The 20000-nt window shown below is 45.5% G+C and overlaps 2 protein-coding genes and 1 long non-coding RNA gene across 7 annotated transcripts in view; 2 read left to right on the plus strand and 1 right to left on the minus strand.

The window, feature by feature from the left end:
- LOC127641117 (F-actin-capping protein subunit beta isoforms 1 and 2) overlaps positions 1-8004 on the minus strand; it is a 16830-nt gene extending 8826 nt beyond the window's left edge. For both annotated transcript variants that reach the window (XM_052123893.1, XM_052123892.1), the window contains exons 1-5: positions 7837-8004; positions 2515-2604; positions 639-760; positions 384-497; positions 171-312 (exon numbers count right to left, since the gene is read on the minus strand). In XM_052123893.1, coding sequence (XP_051979853.1) covers positions 171-312; positions 384-497; positions 639-760; positions 2515-2604; positions 7837-7839 — 471 coding nt within the window. In that variant the 5' untranslated portion in view covers positions 7840-8004. The remainder of the gene's footprint in view (positions 1-170; positions 313-383; positions 498-638; positions 761-2514; positions 2605-7836) is intronic.
- Positions 8005-8673: 669 nt separating this feature from the next.
- On the plus strand, positions 8674-10753 carry LOC127641465 (uncharacterized). 2 transcript variants are annotated; one of them, XR_007970170.1, is made up of 3 exons: positions 8674-9434; positions 9676-9921; positions 10660-10753. It is a non-coding gene; the product is annotated as an uncharacterized LOC127641465 (long non-coding RNA). The 2 variants fall into 2 exon arrangements; XR_007970169.1 differs by lacking the exon at positions 10660-10753 and adding an exon at positions 10414-10585.
- A 7064-nt stretch (positions 10754-17817) lies between these two features.
- The window catches only part of LOC127640940 (neuroblastoma suppressor of tumorigenicity 1-like), a 5738-nt gene continuing 3555 nt past the window's right edge, over positions 17818-20000 (plus strand). Inside the window, exons 1-4 of one of the 3 annotated variants that reach the window (XM_052123672.1) lie at positions 17818-18056; positions 19288-19453; positions 19647-19827; positions 19946-20000. The exon at positions 19946-20000 is cut by the window's right edge and continues 57 nt beyond it. In XM_052123672.1, coding sequence (XP_051979632.1) covers positions 19655-19827; positions 19946-20000 — 228 coding nt within the window. In that variant the 5' untranslated portion in view covers positions 17818-18056; positions 19288-19453; positions 19647-19654. Of the gene's footprint in view, positions 18057-18093; positions 18113-19287; positions 19454-19646; positions 19828-19945 lie in introns of those variants that run through there. The other 2 variants (XM_052123673.1, XM_052123671.1) reach the window with 2 other exon arrangements.

Raw genomic sequence — 20000 nt, forward strand, 5'->3', positions numbered from 1 at the left:
ATCATTAGTGTCACGTCATGACTATTAATTCATGTATATATGTTCCGGTCTATATTCTGAATAATGCGTTTACATGATCACAAATTCGTATTCACTAGAGTATTATTAATACATGATCAGACCAATCTCAGATTAATATTGGAGTACTGTTGCATTATGGGAGACCTCACCTGCACCTCCACCACATGGATGGAGTCCCAGCATCCTTTGATCTTCTTGGATCCGTCACCTGCTTTCTTAATGAGGATGACTCCAGCGAAGCCGTGATCCAGATCCCACAGATACACGGAGGAAACCCCGCCCTCAAAATACCTGTCAGAGGAGCAGAACGTGTCAATCGCCAGCAGCCGACCAATCAGAACACCTGCGGCTCAAATACTCACAGATCTCGGTACTGGTCGAAGGCGTTGTTGGCTTCCACCTCCAGCTTACGCAGGCGAGCAGACGGCATGGCACCATCGTCTATCGGCGGCTCGTATTTATTACTCCAGGGAGATCTGACACGCACAGATCGCACTGAATTATTATACTATACACTTAGTAACGTTACAGTAATATAGACAGTTCTCCCCATAACTCCTCTTAAAGTCAACATGAAACAGTGTTCAGTGCAGGAGAGCTGCAGTTCTGGTTCTGACCTGTAGGAGTCGCCATCGCGGTTATAATCACACAGCAGATAGTCTTTTCCCACCACTTTATCACGCGCGATCTTCAGAGGCTGATCCACTGACGACAACAGATCCTCACACAGACCGGGCACCTGCACACACACTAATCATTTACTCCACACAAGAGGAAGTGACCTCCATTATGTGTCACATCTCATTATTATTAGCAGAGAGATGTGTGACAGGACACCGAGAGTCCCGCTGAGTGACGGACATGTTCAGTAATACACGCTAACAACTGAGAGAGAGAGAGAGAGAGAGAGAGCGAGAGAGAGTGTGTGTGTGAGAGAGAGAGAGAGAGAGAGAGCGAGTAGAGAGAGAGAGTGTGTGTGTGAGAGAGAGAGAGAGAGAGAGAGAGAGAGTGTGTGTGTGTGAGAGAGAGAGAGAGAGAGAGAGTGTGTGAGAGAGAGAGAGAGAGTGTGAGAGAGAGAGAGATCGGACAGGTGCTGGACGAGTTTAATTCAACAGAAGTGTGTAAATAAAGAAACATCAGGAGACAACAGTCTGAACATGTCTATATAAACACTAGATCCTGAAGTACTTCCAGAACATTTATAGCCGTACATGTTTGGGCTGTATAGCGCTCTACATCATCATGTGTTCCACAATGAAGGTGGGTCATTTCAGCTTTTAATGAGACTTATTATTATTATTTACAGTTACACCACATGACAAAAAAAATCAAACCGACTTTGAACTAATTTTGGAAATGTTGATGATTAATATAATTCATTCAATAACATTCAAATATCAGTAAAATTAGTTATACCCAATTAAAAATGGGCTATTTTGGAAGTCTGTGTATCTCAGCGAGTATTGGCGCTGACTATCACACCTCGAGTCGTGAGTACGTGCTGAGTGACTCCAGTCAGGTCTCCTTAGCAACCAAATGGGCCCGGTTGCTAGGGAGGGTAGAGTCACATGGGGTAACCTCCTCGTGGTCACTATAATGTGGTTCTCGCTCTCGGTGGGGCGTGTGGTGAGTTGTGTGTGGATGCTGCGGAGAATAGCGTGAAGCCTCCACACGCGCTACGTCTCCATGGTAACACACTCAACAAGTCACGTGATAAGATGCGCGGATTGACGGTCTCAGACGTGGAGGCAACTGAGATTCGTCCTCCGACACCCGGATTGAGGCGAGTCACTACACCACCACGAGGACTCAGAGCACATTGGGCAGAAAATAATAATAATAAAAGAAGGGTCTATTTCACCCTATATTTGTGTGCGTGTGTGTGTGTGTGTGCGTGCAAGTGTGAGCGCATGTGTGTGTGCGTGCGTGCAAGTGTGTGTGTGTGCGCGCGTGCAAGTGTGAGCGCATGTGTGTGTGCGTGCGTGCAAGTGTGTGTGTGTGCGCGCGTGCAAGTGTGTGTGTGTGTGTGTGCGCGCACGTGCGTGCATGCAAGTGTGTGTGTGTTATGTAGCAGCGTTATTATAGTATTTATTTTTATATTACTTTTAATTGTTCTTTGAATTTCAGGTTAGTTTGTGCATTTTTCTTGTTTGTTTTTCTGTAGTTTTATTAAGTGCATATATTTGTTATATAATATATTATATATTAACGATAATATCCCTGCTAAGTAGTACACATACATATTCCCGAATTCATGCTTAGTTAGCTAGCCTAGCATCATGCTAACATCAAACTCCATTTAAATGAGCTGAACTCTGATGCGTTTCATCCCAAACCAGTCGCTTATGGTTTCTCTTTGAGTTAGGATGCTGACTTGGAAGGTAGCTTACTATGTAGGCAGTAGAGAGCAAGTTCACTAGAGTTTAGTGACATTGAGGAGGAGCATTGAGAACACACACACACACACACACACACACACACACACACACTGACCAGGTCGATGAGGTCACTGAGGTTCTTCTCGATCTGTTGTGGAGGCAAACGCCTCATGAGATCCAGAGCACAGTCCAACTGCTGGTCATTCTACACGAGACAGAGACATGTGACATGTTATTACAGTTTAATGCTCATTATACACATAATATTCGACCAATCACAATCAAGTATTCTGGACAACATTCATGAGAGGAAAGTAGTTTAAGGGTTCATCTCACCAAAACATGTCCAGGTCATATTTCACCCCTTAAACTTCTTCATCTTTTAGAAGAAAATTAAGCCCTATTTTGCATTGTTGACATCATTGTTAATTGAATATATCCTAAATTTCAATAAAGAAACATTCATGAGAATTTGGGTGTAAATCCGCTTGATTGTCACTCATAATAGTTATAAAAATGTTCTTGAAGCAACATCATTTACAGTGCTGTGAAAAAGTATTTGCCCCCATCCTGATTTCTTCCATTTTTGTGTGTTTTCAGACTAAAGTGTTAAAAATAATTCTACGAAATGGCACATAAAACAAAGGCAATCAGAGTAAACACACATACAGTTTTTAAATGTTATTTATTAAAGCACAACAGTTATCCAATAGCAACTAGGCCTCTGTGGAAAAGTATTTGCCCCTATAGTTAGTAAATCACCAGATCTACAGTATGAAGCTGCACTCATAACGGGGCTCAGCTGGACTAGACACACGCAGATCTGATTACTGTCAGCCATGTTCAATCAAATCAACACAAATACAGCTTTTCAGCAGCGGGAAGTTGGCTAAAAGGTCTCCCCCAGTAGCACACTCTGCCAAGGCGCGAACGCGAGTTTAAACACAAATTTAATCAAGCGGTCAAACTCGCGCGAGCAATGCGAGGCAAAAACATGTTCCGCGTTGTATGTGAACGCAACATAAGGTGTGTGAGAAGTGCCCGACAAGACAGACACATCTATGGCAAGTGCTACAGGAAGTGTGGGGTGAAAGGTCAAGAGCTACAGGAAGTGTGAGGTCAAAGGTCACCTGAGTATCTGAACAAACTGACCGCTAGAATAACGAGGATCAGTAAAGCTGTCATTGCTGCACATGGAGGATTTTTTGATGAGACCTCTTTGAAGTAGTTTAAGAAGTTCTGAACATTTTCTTCAAATTGTAATAGTAATTATTCACATTATTAATGTCCTGATTATACATTGTGATCAGTTGAATGCCACTTTGGTGAATAAAAGTACCAATTTCCTTCCATAAGAGCAACATCTGTCCATTATTCCACACTTTTGGCCGTCGGTGTATTTACTGTATTTTGAGTATAATCAGGTTGCCTTTGTTTTATGTTGTAAATGGTTTGAAGATCTAAAACTATTTAGAAGAGCAGAAATCAGGATGGGGGCAAATACTTTTCATTTGTTTCCGTTGATGTAGAGGTGAAATATGAGCTGGACGTGCTCTGTGAACTATCTCTGACATGAATACAATGAATACTCAAACCTGATCCTGTTTGCCATTCAAGTTTCACGCAACATTTCACATGAACCATTTGTATTGTGATGTCATTTCCTGTGTGATACTGAGTTCTGGATCTGACAGAATTAATATAGAAGTGATTTCTAGAGTTGAGAAACACAATCCACCTTCAACAGAAAATGTAAACACAGTTTATACTAAACCAAACAGAACAGTCCCGTCTCACTGACACCTCCGGCTCATGACACAGAGTTTACACGGATCTGTGTGTGTGTGTGTGTGTGTGTGTGTGTGTGTGTGTGTGTGTGCAAGTGTGTGTGAGGAGTCAAATGTGACCTGAGATCCAAACCACCTGCTCTGGGACTAAAGTGGTCTATTAAAGAGATTCATGTAAACGCCGGTGTGCTGCTGATGTTTCAGAGTGTGTGTTAATGGTCAAGATGTAAATATTAGCTGTTTCTGATGTCTTTGCTCTGTATCTCACTCATGCATAAAGTATTTCATAAACATCAGGCTGTGTAAAGTGCAGAAGAGAAGGGATCTTTACTACAACCAAAAACATGTCTGAATGTCATGCAAGATACAAATGAAACCGAATTAGCTTTTATGAAAACAATAGATCCAACCTCAAACACTCAATCTGTCAAATACTAAAACATTCAAACACTAAACTGAACAAATTATCCATCCAACAAATGGTAAACCCCCAAAATATCCTCCAACTCACAAACTCAACCCAACAAAAAAACTCAACACTAACCAATATGCCAAAAAACACTCTTACGCAAAAACCCTCTAACACTAAATCTCAAAGACTAAAACATCAAAATACATCGAAGACTAAAATCAGCATCACAAACATTGAACCGGACAAACACTTGAAACTCCAACATGCCTCTAGCACCTACAACACAAACTAGATAACACTAAAAACAATAACAACACAATAAACCAACACCAATAAGCCCCAAATATCCTCAAATTAATACCAAAACAATAAACCAACACCAATAAATGCCAATAATCCAATACAACCCTAACATTAAAAAATAAAGACAAACCCAACAGATATTTAAAACAAAAAATTGTATATCCCCAAAATACCTCAAATACTAAACAACCAAAATCACTTTGACATTAAACACAAACTAAACCAACAAACACTAAACACACCCAATACCCTTAAACCCACCCAATACCCTTAAACCCACCCAATACCCTTAAACCCACCCAATACTCTTAAACCCACCCAATACCCTTAAACCCACCCAATACCCTTAAACCCACCCAATACCCTTAAACACTCCCAATACCCTTAAACACTCAAGCTAAACACTACATCCCTGAAAATACCTAAAATACTAAACAACCAAAAACACTCTCAATACTCTTAAACCCAACCAATACCCTAAACACTCCCAATACCCTTAAACACTCCCAATACTCTTAAACCCACCCAATACCCTTAAACCCACCCAATACTCTTAAACACTCCCAATACTCTTAAACCCACCCAATACCCTTAAACCCACCCAATACTCTTAAACACTCCCAATACTCTTAAACCCACCCAATACCCTTAAACCCACCCAATACTCTTAAACCCACCCAATACTCTTAAACCCACCCAATACCCTTAAACCCACCCAATACTCTTAAACCCACCCAATACCCTTAAACCCACCCAATACCCTTAAACACTCCCAATACCCTTAAACACTCCCAATACTCTTAAACCCACCCAATACCCTTAAACCCACCCAATACCCTTAAACACACCCAATACTCTTAAACCCACCCAATACTCTTAAACCCACCCAATACCCTTAAACCCACCCAATACCCTTAAACCCACCCAATACTCTTAAACCCACCCAATACCCTTAAACCCACCCAATACTCTTAAACCCACCCAATACCCTTAAACCCACCCAATACTCTTAAACACTCCCAATACTCTTAAACCCACCCAATACCCTTAAACCCACCCAATACCCTTAAACACTCCCAATACTCTTAAACCCACCCAATACCCTTAAACCCACCCAATACCCTTAAACCCACCCAATACTCTTAAACCCACCCAATACCCTTAAACCCACCCAATACTCTTAAACACTCCCAATACTCTTAAACCCACCCAATACCCTTAAACCCACCCAATACTCTTAAACCCACCCAATACCCTTAAACCCACCCAATACCCTTAAACCCACCCAATACCCTTAAACCCACCCAATACTCTTAAACCCACCCAATACCCTTAAACCCACCCAATACCCTTAAACCCACCCAATACTCTTAAACCCACCCAATACTCTTAAACACTCCCAATACCCTTAAACCCACCCAATACCCTTAAACCCACCCAATACTCTTAAACCCACCCAATACCCTTAAACCCACCCAATACTCTTAAACCCACCCAATACCCTTAAACACTCCCAATACCCTTAAACCCACCCAATACCCTTAAACCCACCCAATACTCTTAAACCCACCCAATACCCTTAAACCCACCCAATACCCTTAAACCCACCCAATACTCTTAAACCCACCCAATACCCTTAAACCCACCCAATACCCTTAAACACTCCCAATACCCTTAAACCCACCCAATACCCTTAAACCCACCCAATACCCTTAAACCCACCCAATACCCTTAAACCCACCCAATACCCTTAAACACTCCCAATACCCTTAAACCCACCCAATACCCTTAAACACTCCCAATACCCTTAAACCCACCCAATACCCTTAAACACTCCCAATACCCTTAAACCCACCCAATACCCTTAAACCCACCCAATACCCTTAAACCCACCCAATCCAATACCCTTAAACCCACCCAATACCCTTAAACACTCCCAATACCCTTAAACCCACCCAATACCCTTAAACCCACCCAATACCCTTAAACACTCCCAATACCCTTAAACCCACCCAATACCCTTAAACCCACCCAATACTCTTAAACCCACCCAATACCCTTAAACACTCCCAATACCCTTAAACACTCCCAATACCCTTAAACCCACCCAATACCCTTAAACCCACCCAATACTCTTAAACCCACCCAATACCCTTAAACACTCCCAATACCCTTAAACCCACCCAATACTCTTAAACCCACCCAATACTCTTAAACACTCCCAATACCCTTAAACCCACCCAATACCCTTAAACACTCCCAATACCCTTAAACCCACCCAATACCCTTAAACCCACCCAATACCCTTAAACACTCCCAATACCCTTAAACCCACCCAATACCCTTAAACCCACCCAATACCCTTAAACACTCCCAATACCCTTAAACCCACCCAATACCCTTAAACACTGAAGCTAAACACTACATCCCTGAAAATACCTAAAATACTAAACAACCAAAAACACTTTGACATTAAACACAAACTAAACCAACAAACACTAAACACTCCCAATACCCTTTAAAACTTAAGCCGTCAAAAGTCAGGTCAAAAACTACAACCCCGAAATACCCTCTAGTACCCAAATAGAACACCCCCCAAAAAAACCTTCGGACACGAAACCCAATACTAAACCAAAACCAAGCAACACTAAATCCCCAAACACCCATTAAAGTCCATTCCTTCATCGTCTGAGAGAGTGTGGTGTGTGTTGAGTGCAGCGGTGTGTGCTGTGGAGGGTCTGTTATTGATTATTGTAGGGTTGTGGAAGGGTTCAGTGTTGGTTAGTATTTTCTGTCAGTGTTTTGTCGGCTTGTACTGTGCAGTGTCGCGGTGTTTAATTTGCTGTCGCCCGCAGCTCTCAGATTGTGAGAGGCGCGTCACGTCTCTTCTTAAAACGGGCATCGTCCCAAACCCCGTCCCCGGAGCGGATCTTACCATGTCTGCGGCGCTGTATCGTGGTGTGTGCGGCGCTGGCGGCTCTGCGGCGGCGGGTTCGAGTGTTCTTTCGGCTCGGTATGGACTCGGTTCGGCTTCGATTCACTCACAGAACCCAGCCCTGTCAACGCTTCACTTCCTCATCCGGGAAACTGCCCAACACAGCGCCGCATGCATATCCGGGTCATTCTGCTCATGAACCTCACCGACCAATCAGAGGCGCGTCAGTAAGGCATGGCCAAATATAGAAAAAGAGGGGCGGGGCGAGCATGAGAAGGCGTGGCGCGGGCGACACACAGCAGCTGTGATTTATCAACACTTACTTCAGTACAGTGATATTATCTCTTTTAATTTCACTGACACAAAGCTAAGGTAATGTCTGTTAAACCATGTTTTAATTTGCTTTGTATTGATTTAAACATGTTAACGCTCGATTACCTTGACTAGTAATAAGAAATGTACTAAAACTCTTCTGTTCATTTTTAATAAAGAATGTGAAGAACTGTATTGTATGCCCCAGTATGTGCCTCTTATATATTTTTTAGTTTTTTCCAAATTAAATAAATATTAAATCAATTATTATTATTAATTATATAATATTATTATTTTAAAGAACAATACCACGAAACATTCATGTGTATACAATATACACAATGCAAAATAATATGTGCAATATACAAATCTACATACACGAAAATGAAAAGGGCAGCTGTATTTATGTCAAAGTTATTGTAATAGTCTTAATTGGCTGTTTCATCTGGAACTAGTTGAGATAATGTGCATTTTAATGCAAAACTTTTTTGTAGTACAAAACTGTCAAATATAAAAGGCATCATAACATTAAGAAAAACAACTCAACTAAGATAAGTAGACAGCAACATAAAGACAACAAAGGAGGAAAAGGTAAAATAATACATTAATTTTGTAAATTAAAGCACACAAGACGATGGAGTGGTGGTGTAGTGGCTAAAGCACAGGGCTGTTAATCAGAAGGTCACTGGTTCTATCCCCACCATTGTGTCCTTGAGTAAGACACTTAACTCCAGGTTGCTCCGGGGGGATTGTCCCTGTAAAAGTGCTCTGTATAATACATTGGTAATCAGAAGGTTGCTGGTTTGATCCCCACAGTCACCACCATTGTGTCCTTGAGTAAGACACTTAACTCCAGGTTGCTCCGGGGGGATTGTCCCTGTAATAAGTGCACTGTATAATACATTGGTACTCAGAAGGTTGCTGGTTTGATCCCCACAGTCACCACCATTGTGTCCTTGAGTAAGACACTTAACTCCAGGTTGCTCTGGGGGGATTGTCCCTGTAATAAGTGCTCTGTATAATACATTGGTACTCAGAAGGTTGCTGGTTTGATCCCCACAGTCTCCACCATTGTGTCCTTGAGTAAGACACTTAACTCCAGGTTGCTCCGGGGGGATTGTCCCTGTAATAAGTGCTCTGTATAATACATTGGTACTCAGAAGGTTGCTGGTTTGATCCCCACAGTCTCCACCATTGTGTCCTTGAGTAAGACACTTAACTCCAGGTTGCTCCGGGGGGATTGTCCCTGTAATAAGTGCTCTGTATAATACATTGGTAATCAGGAGGTTGCTGGTTTGATCCCCACAGTCACCACCATTGTGTCCTTGAGTAAGACACTTAACTCCAGGTTGCTCCGGGGATTGTCCCTGTAATAAGTGCTCTGTATAATACATTGGTAATCAGGAGGTTGCTGGTTTGATCCCCACAGTCACCACCATTGTGTCCTTGAGTAAGACACTTAACTCCAGGTTGCTCGGGGATTGTCCCTGTAAAAAGTGCTCTGTATAATACATTGGTAATCAGGAGGTTGCTGGTTTGATCCCCACAGTCACCACCATTGTGTCCTTGAGTAAGACACTTAACTCCAGGTTGCTCCGGGGGGATTGTCCCTGTAAAAAGTGCTCTGTATAATACATTGGTAATCAGGAGGTTGCTGGTTTGATCCCCACAGTCACCACCATTGTGTCCTTGAGTAAGACACTTAACTCCAGGTTGCTCCGGGGGGATTGTCCCTGTAATAAGTGCTCTGTATAATACATTGGTAATCAGGAGGTTGCTGGTTTGATCCCCACAGTCACCACCATTGTGTCCTTGAGTAAGATACTTAACTCCAGGTTGTTCCGGGGGGATTGTCCCTGTAATAAGTGCTCTGTATAATACATTGGTAATCAGGAGGTTGCTGGTTTGATCCCCACAGTCACCACCATTGTGTCCTTGAGTAAGGCACTTAACTCCAGGTTGCTCCGGGGGGATTGTCCCTGTAAAAAGTGCTCTGTATAATACATTGGTAATCAGGAGGTTGCTGGTTTGATCCCCACAGTCACCACCATTGTGTCCTTGAGTAAGACACTTAACTCCAGGTTGTTCCGGGGGGATTGTCCCTGTAATAAGTGCTCTGTATAATACATTGGTAATCAGGAGGTTGCTGGTTTGATCCCCACAGTCAGCGCCATTGTGTCCTTGAGTAAGACACTTAACTCCAGGTTGCTCCGGGGGGATTGTCCCTGTAATAAGTGCTCTGTATAATACATTAGTACTCAGAAGGTTGCTGGTTTGATCCCCACAGTCACCACCATTGTGTCCTTGAGTAAGACACTTAACTCCAGGTTGCTCCGGGGGGATTGTCCCTGTAATAAGTGCTCTGTATAATACATTGGTACTCAGAAGGTCGCTGGTTTGATCCCCACAGTCACCACCATTGTGTCCTTGAGTAAGACACTTAACTCCAGGTTGCTCCGGGGGGATTGTCCCTGTAATAAGTGCTCTGTATAATACATTGGTAATCAGAAGGTTGCTGGTTTGATCCCCACAGTCACCACCATTGTGTCCTTGAGTAAGACACTTAACTCCAGGTTGCTCCGGGGGGATTGTCCCTGTAATAAGTGACACTGTAAGTCACTTTGGATAAAAGCGTCTGCCAAATGCATAAATGTAAATGTAAATGTAATACAGATGTGGAACTCTCGCGATATCTCTCATAGCGGAATGATGGAAGATGAGCGGAAGTGGGATCGGTGTCTCGCGGAATACATAATCATTATAAACTAAACAAATCATATAACTATATACCTACTTGGACCGATCGTGAGATCATATTGAATCTTATAACTGCAAGACGTTATAAATATTAAATAATTATTTTATTATTTGACTACTTTATATTATGAATATATATATATATATTATTTGAGTTATTTATAATTTATTGCCTTCTAATAAATTGAAAACGCTCTATTTGACAAAATAAACTTTAGTGAAGGAGGAATTTGATCAGATTGATTGATTTATTAATCATTATTAAAGGTGCAATAAGTGATTTTATTAATGACACAACAAGCTTAAAATGTCCATATTCACTGAAATATATAATTGATATAGTTACCATGAAACATCGCACCTGTCTCTATGACAGTTGTAGTTTCTGTAAAACAGCTAACCTCACAGTACCAGCACAAGGTCAGTGCCAATGCTCAGGACTGCATTGCCATTAAAATGCCCTCCTTCTCCATCTCTGATAACAGTGTCTCTGAGAGAATGCTGTTTGCTCTAGAACTGTATATTTAATGGTTTTAGAGGGGTTTGGGCACTTTTACAGACAGTCACAGAAGTAACTTCTGGTGTCATATAGCCTAAATGTCCTGGTCATGTGAAATACACCTGAAACATCATTGAGTAATTAATGCAGGGCTGAAGGGTGATTCAGTCTTCTGTCATTAACACCTGCAGCAGCTTCATTCGGCTCTTCAGTAACTCTCTAAATCTGCAGAAGATGAAGGTTCCTGACAGTTTTATCACTGATGCAGTTGTTATGAATGTGTGTGTCAATCAAACGGGGCAGTTTAAACAAACAAACAAACATTGGCTAACACAACGCAAGCTCGCGATCCCGTTGTACTAACTTAAGATACAATTTTGCGTTATTGTAGCGCTAAAAAACCTCAGAGTTCCTTCAAATGTCTGGACCATTAAACACGTGTTATCATTCAAGTAGCTAGAAATAAACATATCCACAGTTTAACTGATTATACTCTTTAAGCAAGGGTCGGGAACCTGAGGCTCGTGAGCAACGAGTGGCTCTTTGTTAAAAATCAAGTGTCTGGGTATCTCAGCGAGTATTGCGCTGACTATCACACCTGGAGTCGTGAGTTTGAATCCAGGGCGTGCTGAGTGACTCCAGTCAGGTCTCCTTAGCAACCAAATTGGCCCGGTTGCTAGGGAGGGTAGAGTCACATGGGGTAACCTCCTCGTGGTCACTATAATGTGGGTCTCGCTCTCCGTGGGGTGTGTGGCGAGTTGTGCGCGGATGCTGCGGAGAATAGCGTGAAGCCTCCACACGCTCCACATTGATCTTAGCGATTAAGAGCATTTTCTACGAATGATTTTACAAATGTTCGTTATTTTTTTATGTGCGCCCAGGTCATGAAATAGCACCCGCCACCCTGCAGATGCGACGAGGCTCAATGTTTGTATTTGAGGAGGTGGTTAATAAGATTTTGTTATTTTAATAGTTTTTTTCGTTTCGTTTACAGCGCAATTTGAATTTAGAAATGTCTTTTGTTTAAGTTTGTTCTTTCTCAATATATTCATTTATTTTGCAAAAACATTGCAACATGTACCCTATTAAGTATAAGAGTAGTCTATGGGCAATATAAACATTTGATTTAAAATAGTAAATGGTTAGTTTGTGGCTCTTTCGAAGCAACCAAAATACATATACAATGTCACTATGCGTGTGCATGTATGTGTGTGTGTGCGTGTGTGTGTGTGTGTGTGCGTGTGCGTGTGCGCGAGCGCGTGCGCGTGCGTGTGAGTGTGTGTGTGCGTGTGCGCGTGCGTGTGCGTGCGTGCGTGCGTGTGCGCGTGCGCGTGTGCGTGCGTGTGCGCGTGAGTGTGAGTGTGTGTGCGTGTGTGTGCGTGCGTGCGTGCGTGCGTGCGTGCGTGCGTGAGTGTGCGTGCGTGCGTGCGTGCGTGCGCGCGAGTGTGTGTGTGTGTGTGCGTGCGTGCGTGCGTGCGTGCGTGAGTGCGTGTGTGTGTGTGTGTGTGTGTGTGAGTGTTTGTGTGTGTGAGTGTGTGTGTGTGTGCGTGTGTGTGTGCATGTGTGTGCGTGTGTGCGTGTGAGTGCGTGTGTGTGCGTGTGTGTGCGTGTGTGTGTGTGTGTGTGCGTGTGTGTGCGTGTGTGTGTGTGTGTGTGTGTGTGTGTGTGTGTGTGTGTGTGTGTGTGTGTGTGTGTGTGTGTGTGAGTGTGTGCGTGTGCGTGCGTGTGCGTGTGCGTGTCTGTGTAAAACACGTGTGTAAAAACACACATGTTTTTAATGTTTGTGATTTAAGTTCTCTGTCCTGAGCGAGATTGAATCATAAAACATGTTGTGGATGCGAGTGATAATGTGAGGATTAGAGAGGAGTGATATCCTCAGGGCTGTTCGCTCTGTGTGTGTTGGGACTCCATTCCTGCCAAAGTGAAATGTTGGGTTTGTTTTCAGAGAGATGCATCTGAACAATGATCCTGTTATATCAGTGTAACTGTCACTCGTGCGAGCACTGGCCTGTGTCATGTGATGTTATTGTCTGAAATATGTTGGAACACGATTCATAACACGATGTGAAAATGTCCCACATTGAAGCGTCCCGTATCCGTGTGTGCACAGTTGGCAGCTCTTGCGCTAGTTTAACTATTGTATGGCCGTTATTTCTGTATGAATGTAAAACTGTGCACATGTTTATAGCTCGAATAATAACGTGTGTGTACTTCTACAAGGTTACTATCACCCGTTGTGCTGCTGAGGTTTGTTACCGCCACAGGATCTGTGCGCTTCGTGTTGGTCAAGCGCTCCACAGAGCTGAAACGATCAGAGGACAAATAATAATTGTCGTAAGCAGAACTAGTGTTTCATTCAGAGACACTGGGGAGGGGTTTGGAACAGCCTCAGGTTTGTGCTATTTCTCTCAGTATGATGTCGGGGGGGTTTGTTTGACATTTGTAAGTTGTGTAATCGTGGCAGCAGCGGGACGCTCAGCATCTCTGAATGCAATTACAGCTGCACAGAGTGAACGCTACATGATTGTGGGTGTGGTTCTGCAGGACTGACCCACATTACTACTGTCTGGTACCATAGTCCTGAATCATCCACTTACACAGTTGTACACTGCACCAGAGACCACATAACGCCTGATCAATACTGCATTTAATGATCAGATAACATATTTAATATGTGTGTGTTTATCAGCACCCCCCCATCACTGAGAGGCCTACAGCCAACAGCTGCTTTTTACAAGTTATCAGGTCAAAGGTCACTTCAGGACCCTATTTCCCATGTCATTAAAACATGCTTGCCAAGATGTGTAGCTGTGAGTGTGTGTGAGTGTGTGTGTGTGTGTGTGTGAGCATGTGTGTGTGTGAGCATGTGTGTGTGTGTGTGTTTGTGAGCATGTGTGTGTGAGCATGTGTGTGTGAGTGTGTGTGTGTGTGTGTGTGTGAGCATGTGTGTGTGTGTGTGTGTGTGTGTGTGTGTGTGTGTGTGTGAGCATGTGTGTGTGTGTGTGTGTGTGTGTGTGTGTGTGTGTGTGTGTGTGTGTGTGTGAGCATGTGTGTGTGTGTGTGTGTGTGTGTGAGCATGTGTGTGTGTGTGTGTGTGTGAGCATGTGTGTGTGTGTGTGTGTGTGTGTGTGTGAGCATGTGTGTGTGTGTGTGTGTGTGTGTGTGTGAGCATGTGTGTGTGTGTGTGTGTGTGTGTGAGCATGTGTGTGTGTGTGTGTGTGTGTGTGTGTGTGTGTGTGTGTGTGTGTGTGTGTGTGTGTGTGTGTGTGTGTGTGAGTCGGACTCCTGCTGGTCTGGAAGAGTGAGATACAGCACCTGCATGAGAGATGGCTCAGATATGGATAAATCCTCGCTGATGAAGAGATAAAGAGCACAAACACATTATTGAATGATATTAGCAGTAATACTGTAATGTGCAGAGAACATGTCTCACTTCAGGAGACTCTAAATCACATCTGCAGATACACACGGCTGAAGAACGCTTTGATAAGCCGCCGTAATGATGTTTACATGTCTGTGTTAAGGGCCGTCAGTGCAGCGGCGTGTGAGTGTGTGTGTGTGTGTGTGCTCACGCAGCCCCCTGCTGCAGCAGAATGTGAGGAATGTTCTAGAATGCCAGTAACTGAACTTATTACTAACAGGTGAGAGAAGTGCAGCGCTACAGACGAACACGAGCGATCTACTGATGCCAGATCCAGCCGAGCTTTACCTGCATGACTGCATACCTGCAGAGAGAGACAGGTGAATGTGTCTGTACCTGTCTGACAGAATCTGCTTTAATCCCTCACACACGCACACCATAAAGACACACACACACACTCCATGTCTGACCCGCCCCCTCACGCACACACACACACTTCATGTCTGACCCGCCCCCTCACGCACACACACACTCACGTCTGACCCCCTCACACACACACACTTCATGTCTGACCGCCCCACACACACACACACTTCATGTCTGACCCGCCCCCTCACACACACACACACACTTCATGTCTGACCCGCCCCCTCACACACACACACTTCATGTCTGACCCGCCCCCTCACACACACACACACACTTCACGTCTGACCCGCCCCTCACACACACACACTTCATGTCTGACCCGCCCCCTCACACACACACACACACTTCATGTCTGACCCGCCCCCTCACACACACACACACTTCATGTCTGACCACCTCACACACACACACTTCATGTCTGACCACCCCTCACACACACACACACACACTTCATGTCTGACCCGCCCCTCACACACACACACACTTCATGTCTGACCGCCCCTCACACACACACACACACTTCATGTCTGACCGCCCCCTCACACACACACACTTCATGTCTGACCCGCCCCTCACACACACACACACACTTCATGTCTGACCCGCCCCACACACACACACACTTCATGTCTGACCCGCCCTCACACACACACACACACTTCATGTCTGACCCGCCCTCACACACACACACACACACTTCATGTCTGACCCGCCTCACACACACACACACACTTCATGTCTGACCCGCCTCCTCACACACACACACACACACACTTCATGTCTGACCACCCCTCACACACACACACACTTCATGTCTGACCGCCCCTCACACACACACACACACACACTTCATGTCTGACCCGCCCCTCACACACACACACTTCATGTCTGACCCGCCCTCACACACACACACACACTTCATGTCTGACCGCCCCTCACACACACACACTTCATGTCTGACCTGCCCCACACACACACACACACTTCATGTCTGACCCGCTCACACACACACACACACACTTCATGTCTGACCCGCCCCTCACACACACACACACTTCATGTCTGACCCGCCCCCTCACACACACACACACACACTTCATGTCTGACCTGCCCCACTCACACACACACACTTCATGTCTGACCTGCCCCTCACACACACACACACACTTCATGTCTGACCCCCTCACACACACACACTTCATGTCTGACCCGCCCCATCACACACACACACACTTCATGTCTGACCTGCCCCTCACACACACACACACACTTCATGTCTGACCTGCCCCTCACACACACACACACACACACACTTCATGTCTGACCTGCCCACACACACACACACACACTTCATGTCTGACCTGCCCCTCACACACACACACACACTTCATGTCTGACCCGCCCCCTCACACACATACACACACACACACACACACACACACACACACACACACTTCATGTCTGACCTGCCCCATCACACACACACACTTCATGTCTGACCCGCCCCCTCACACACACACACACACACACTTCATGTCTGACCTGCCCCTCACACACACACACACTTCATGTCTGACCTGCCCCCTCACACACACACACACACACTTCATGTCTGACCTGCCCCACACACACACACACTTCATGTCTGACCTGCCCCCTCACACACACACACACACACTTCATGTCTGACCACCCCACACACACACACACACACTTCATGTCTGACCTGCCCCATCACACACACACACTTCATGTCTGACCCGCCCCCTCACACACATACACACACACTTCATGTCTGACCTGCCCCATCACACACACACACTTCATGTCTGACCCGCCCCCTCACACACACACACACTTCATGTCTGACCTGCCTCCTCACACACACACACACTTCATGTCTGACCTGCCCCATCACACACACACACTTCATGTCTGACCCGCCCTCACACACACACACACACACTTCATGTCTGACCTGCCCCATCACACACACACACACTTCATGTCTGACCCACCCCTCACACACACACACACACACTTCATGTCTGACCTGCCCCATCACACACACACACACTTCATGTCTGACCCGCCCCCTCACACACACACACACTTCATGTCTGACCCGCCCCTCACACACACACACACACACTTCATGTCTGACCTACCCCCTCACACACACACACACTTCATGTCTGACCCGCCCCTCACACACACACACACTTCATGTCTGACCTGCCTCCTCACACACACACACACTTCATGTCTGACCCACCCCCTCACACACACACACACTTCATGTCTGACCTGCCTCCTCACACACACACACACTTCATGTCTGACCCGCCCCCTCACACACACACACACACTTCATGTCTGACCTGCCCCCTCACACACACACACACTTCATGTCTGACCTGCCCCCTCACACACACACACACTTCATGTCTGACCCGCCCCCTCACACACACACACTTCATGTCTGACCCGCCCCCTCACACACACACACACACAAACTTCATGTCTGACCCGCCCCCTCACACACACACACACACACACTTCATGTCTGACCCGCCCCCTCACACACACACACACAAACTTCATGTCTGACCCGCCCCCTCACACACACACACACACACACACACTGAGAGCGCTGGGCTTCACTCGTCTGACGGTGTGTTTGAGATCCGGACGGAAAGACAGATTGTGTTTCTCCTGACAGTGTGAGCGTGTGTGTGTGTGTGTGTGTGTGTGTGTGTGATGTAATTGTTTAAGTTCAGCAGATCACAACGGGGTAAATCCTCCGTTAATCATCATCCGAGACCCGTCCCGACAGATCCGACAGCAACGCCCGAGAAACAAGTGAGTCTCGCTGGAATCTCTCTGAGGAATGTGTTTGTGTTCTGCGGGTTTAATTGGTCAGTAATTAGTTTATAAATCAGCTTTTGTTTTCACTTTCAGTTCTTCTGTTCTTGAAGTTTCAAACGAGGATCTGAAATAATTCTCAGTGATGTTTAAAGATGTTTGATGCTCTCATATTTCTGTCGTGTTCTTCATGAGAACGGCACATTTGGGTGGACTTCTGTTTTATCTGCAGCATAAACCACAGGAGGCATGCTTTATTAGAGTCAGGTGGTACCTGTCTGTCTCTCTGCCTGCCTGTCTCTCTGCCTGTCTGCCTGTCTGTCTGCCTGTCTGTCTCTCTGCCTGTCTGTCTCTCTGTCTGTCTGTCTGCCTGTCTCTCTGCCTGTCTATCTCTCTGCCTGTCTCTCTGCCTGTCTGTCTCTCTGCCTGTCTGTCTGTCTCTCTGCCTGTCTCTGCCTGTCTCTCTGCTTGTCTGTCTGCCTGTCTCTCTGCCTGTCTGTCTCTCTGCCTGTCTCTCTGCCTGTCTGTCTGTCTGCCTGTCTCTCTGCCTGTCTGTCTCTCTGCCTGTTGTCTGTCTGCCTGTCTCTCTGCCTGTCTATCTCTCTGCCTGTCTCTCTGTCTGTCTGTCTCTCTGCCTGTCTCTCTGCCTGTCTGTCTATCTGCCTGTCTCTCTGTCTGTCTGTCTCTCTGCCTGTCTGTCTGCCTGTCTCTCTGCCTGTCTATCTCTCTGCCTGTCTCTCTGCCTGTCTCTCTGTCTGTCTGTCTCGCTGCCTGTCTGTCTCTCTGCCTGTCTCTCTGCCTGTCTGTCTGCCTGTCTCTCTGCCTGTCTGTCTTTCTGCCTGTCTGTGTCTCTGCCTGTCTCTCTGCCTGTCTGTCTTTCTGCCTGTCTGTCTCTCTGGCTGTCTGTCTTTCTGCCTGTCTGTCTTTCTTCCTGTCTGTCTCTCTGCCTGTCTATCTGCCTGCCTGTCTCTCTGCCTGTCTGTCTTTCTGCCTGTCTGTCTCTCTGTCTGTCTATCTGCCTGCCTGTCTCTCTCTGCCGGTCTGTCTCGCTGTCTGTCTGTCTTTCTGCCTGTCTGTGTCTCTGCCTGTCTGTCTCTCTGTCTGTCTATCTGCCTGTCTCTCTGCCTGTCTGTGTCTCTGCCTGTCTGTCTCTCTGCCTGCCTTGTCTCTCTGCCTGTCTGTGTGTTCTGGACCGAGTGAACTACATTGTTCTGTGATTGTGCGGCAGTGTCTGGCCATGTGAAGAGTTGATTGCTCTCCATCGGAGCGAAACCGGCCGGAGAGTCCAGAACATTCAACAGACACGAGAACATTCAAGCGGTTTGGAGAAAAAAACTCATAAAAGCAAGAGAGGCAGAGAACGCATGTTCTTCTGATTAAAGAGATTTACACAGGCAAGAGTTGCGACACACCTACTGTAACATGAATCAAGTCCTCAAACAAACAGTTGAAGTATGAGAGTTGTGTTTCACACACACACTTTATATTTGTGTACAAATCTCATGTCTAGCATTAACATCTAAAACGGTCTGTAAGATCACGTGTCACACTGCTGATCATATGAGCAGGAAACTCTTGTGTTTTCAGGAACCGTGATGTGGCCGCGCGTTCTGCTCGCGTGTTTGTTGCTAGCGTTGTGTCGCGCAGCTCCTCACGCTCATATCAACCGTCTCGCGCTCTTCCCGGATAAAAGCGCCTGGTGTGAAGCCAAAAACATCACGCAGATTGTCGGCCACACGGGCTGCACGCCGCGCTCCATCCAGAACAGGTCACACAACACTTACTGTTTGCTTTAGAGAACCCGTGATGGTTTTAATAATGTGAGCATTGCAACAGTCTATGCTAGTGTTGTGTTGTGCTAACTGTGTTTGTGTTTGTGTTTTCAGGGCTTGTCTGGGTCAGTGTTTCAGCTACAGTGTGCCGAACACATTCCCACAGTCC

The sequence above is a fragment of the Xyrauchen texanus genome, chromosome 50 (assembly GCF_025860055.1).
Source record: "Xyrauchen texanus isolate HMW12.3.18 chromosome 50, RBS_HiC_50CHRs, whole genome shotgun sequence".
Lineage (NCBI taxonomy): Eukaryota > Metazoa > Chordata > Actinopteri > Cypriniformes > Catostomidae > Xyrauchen > Xyrauchen texanus.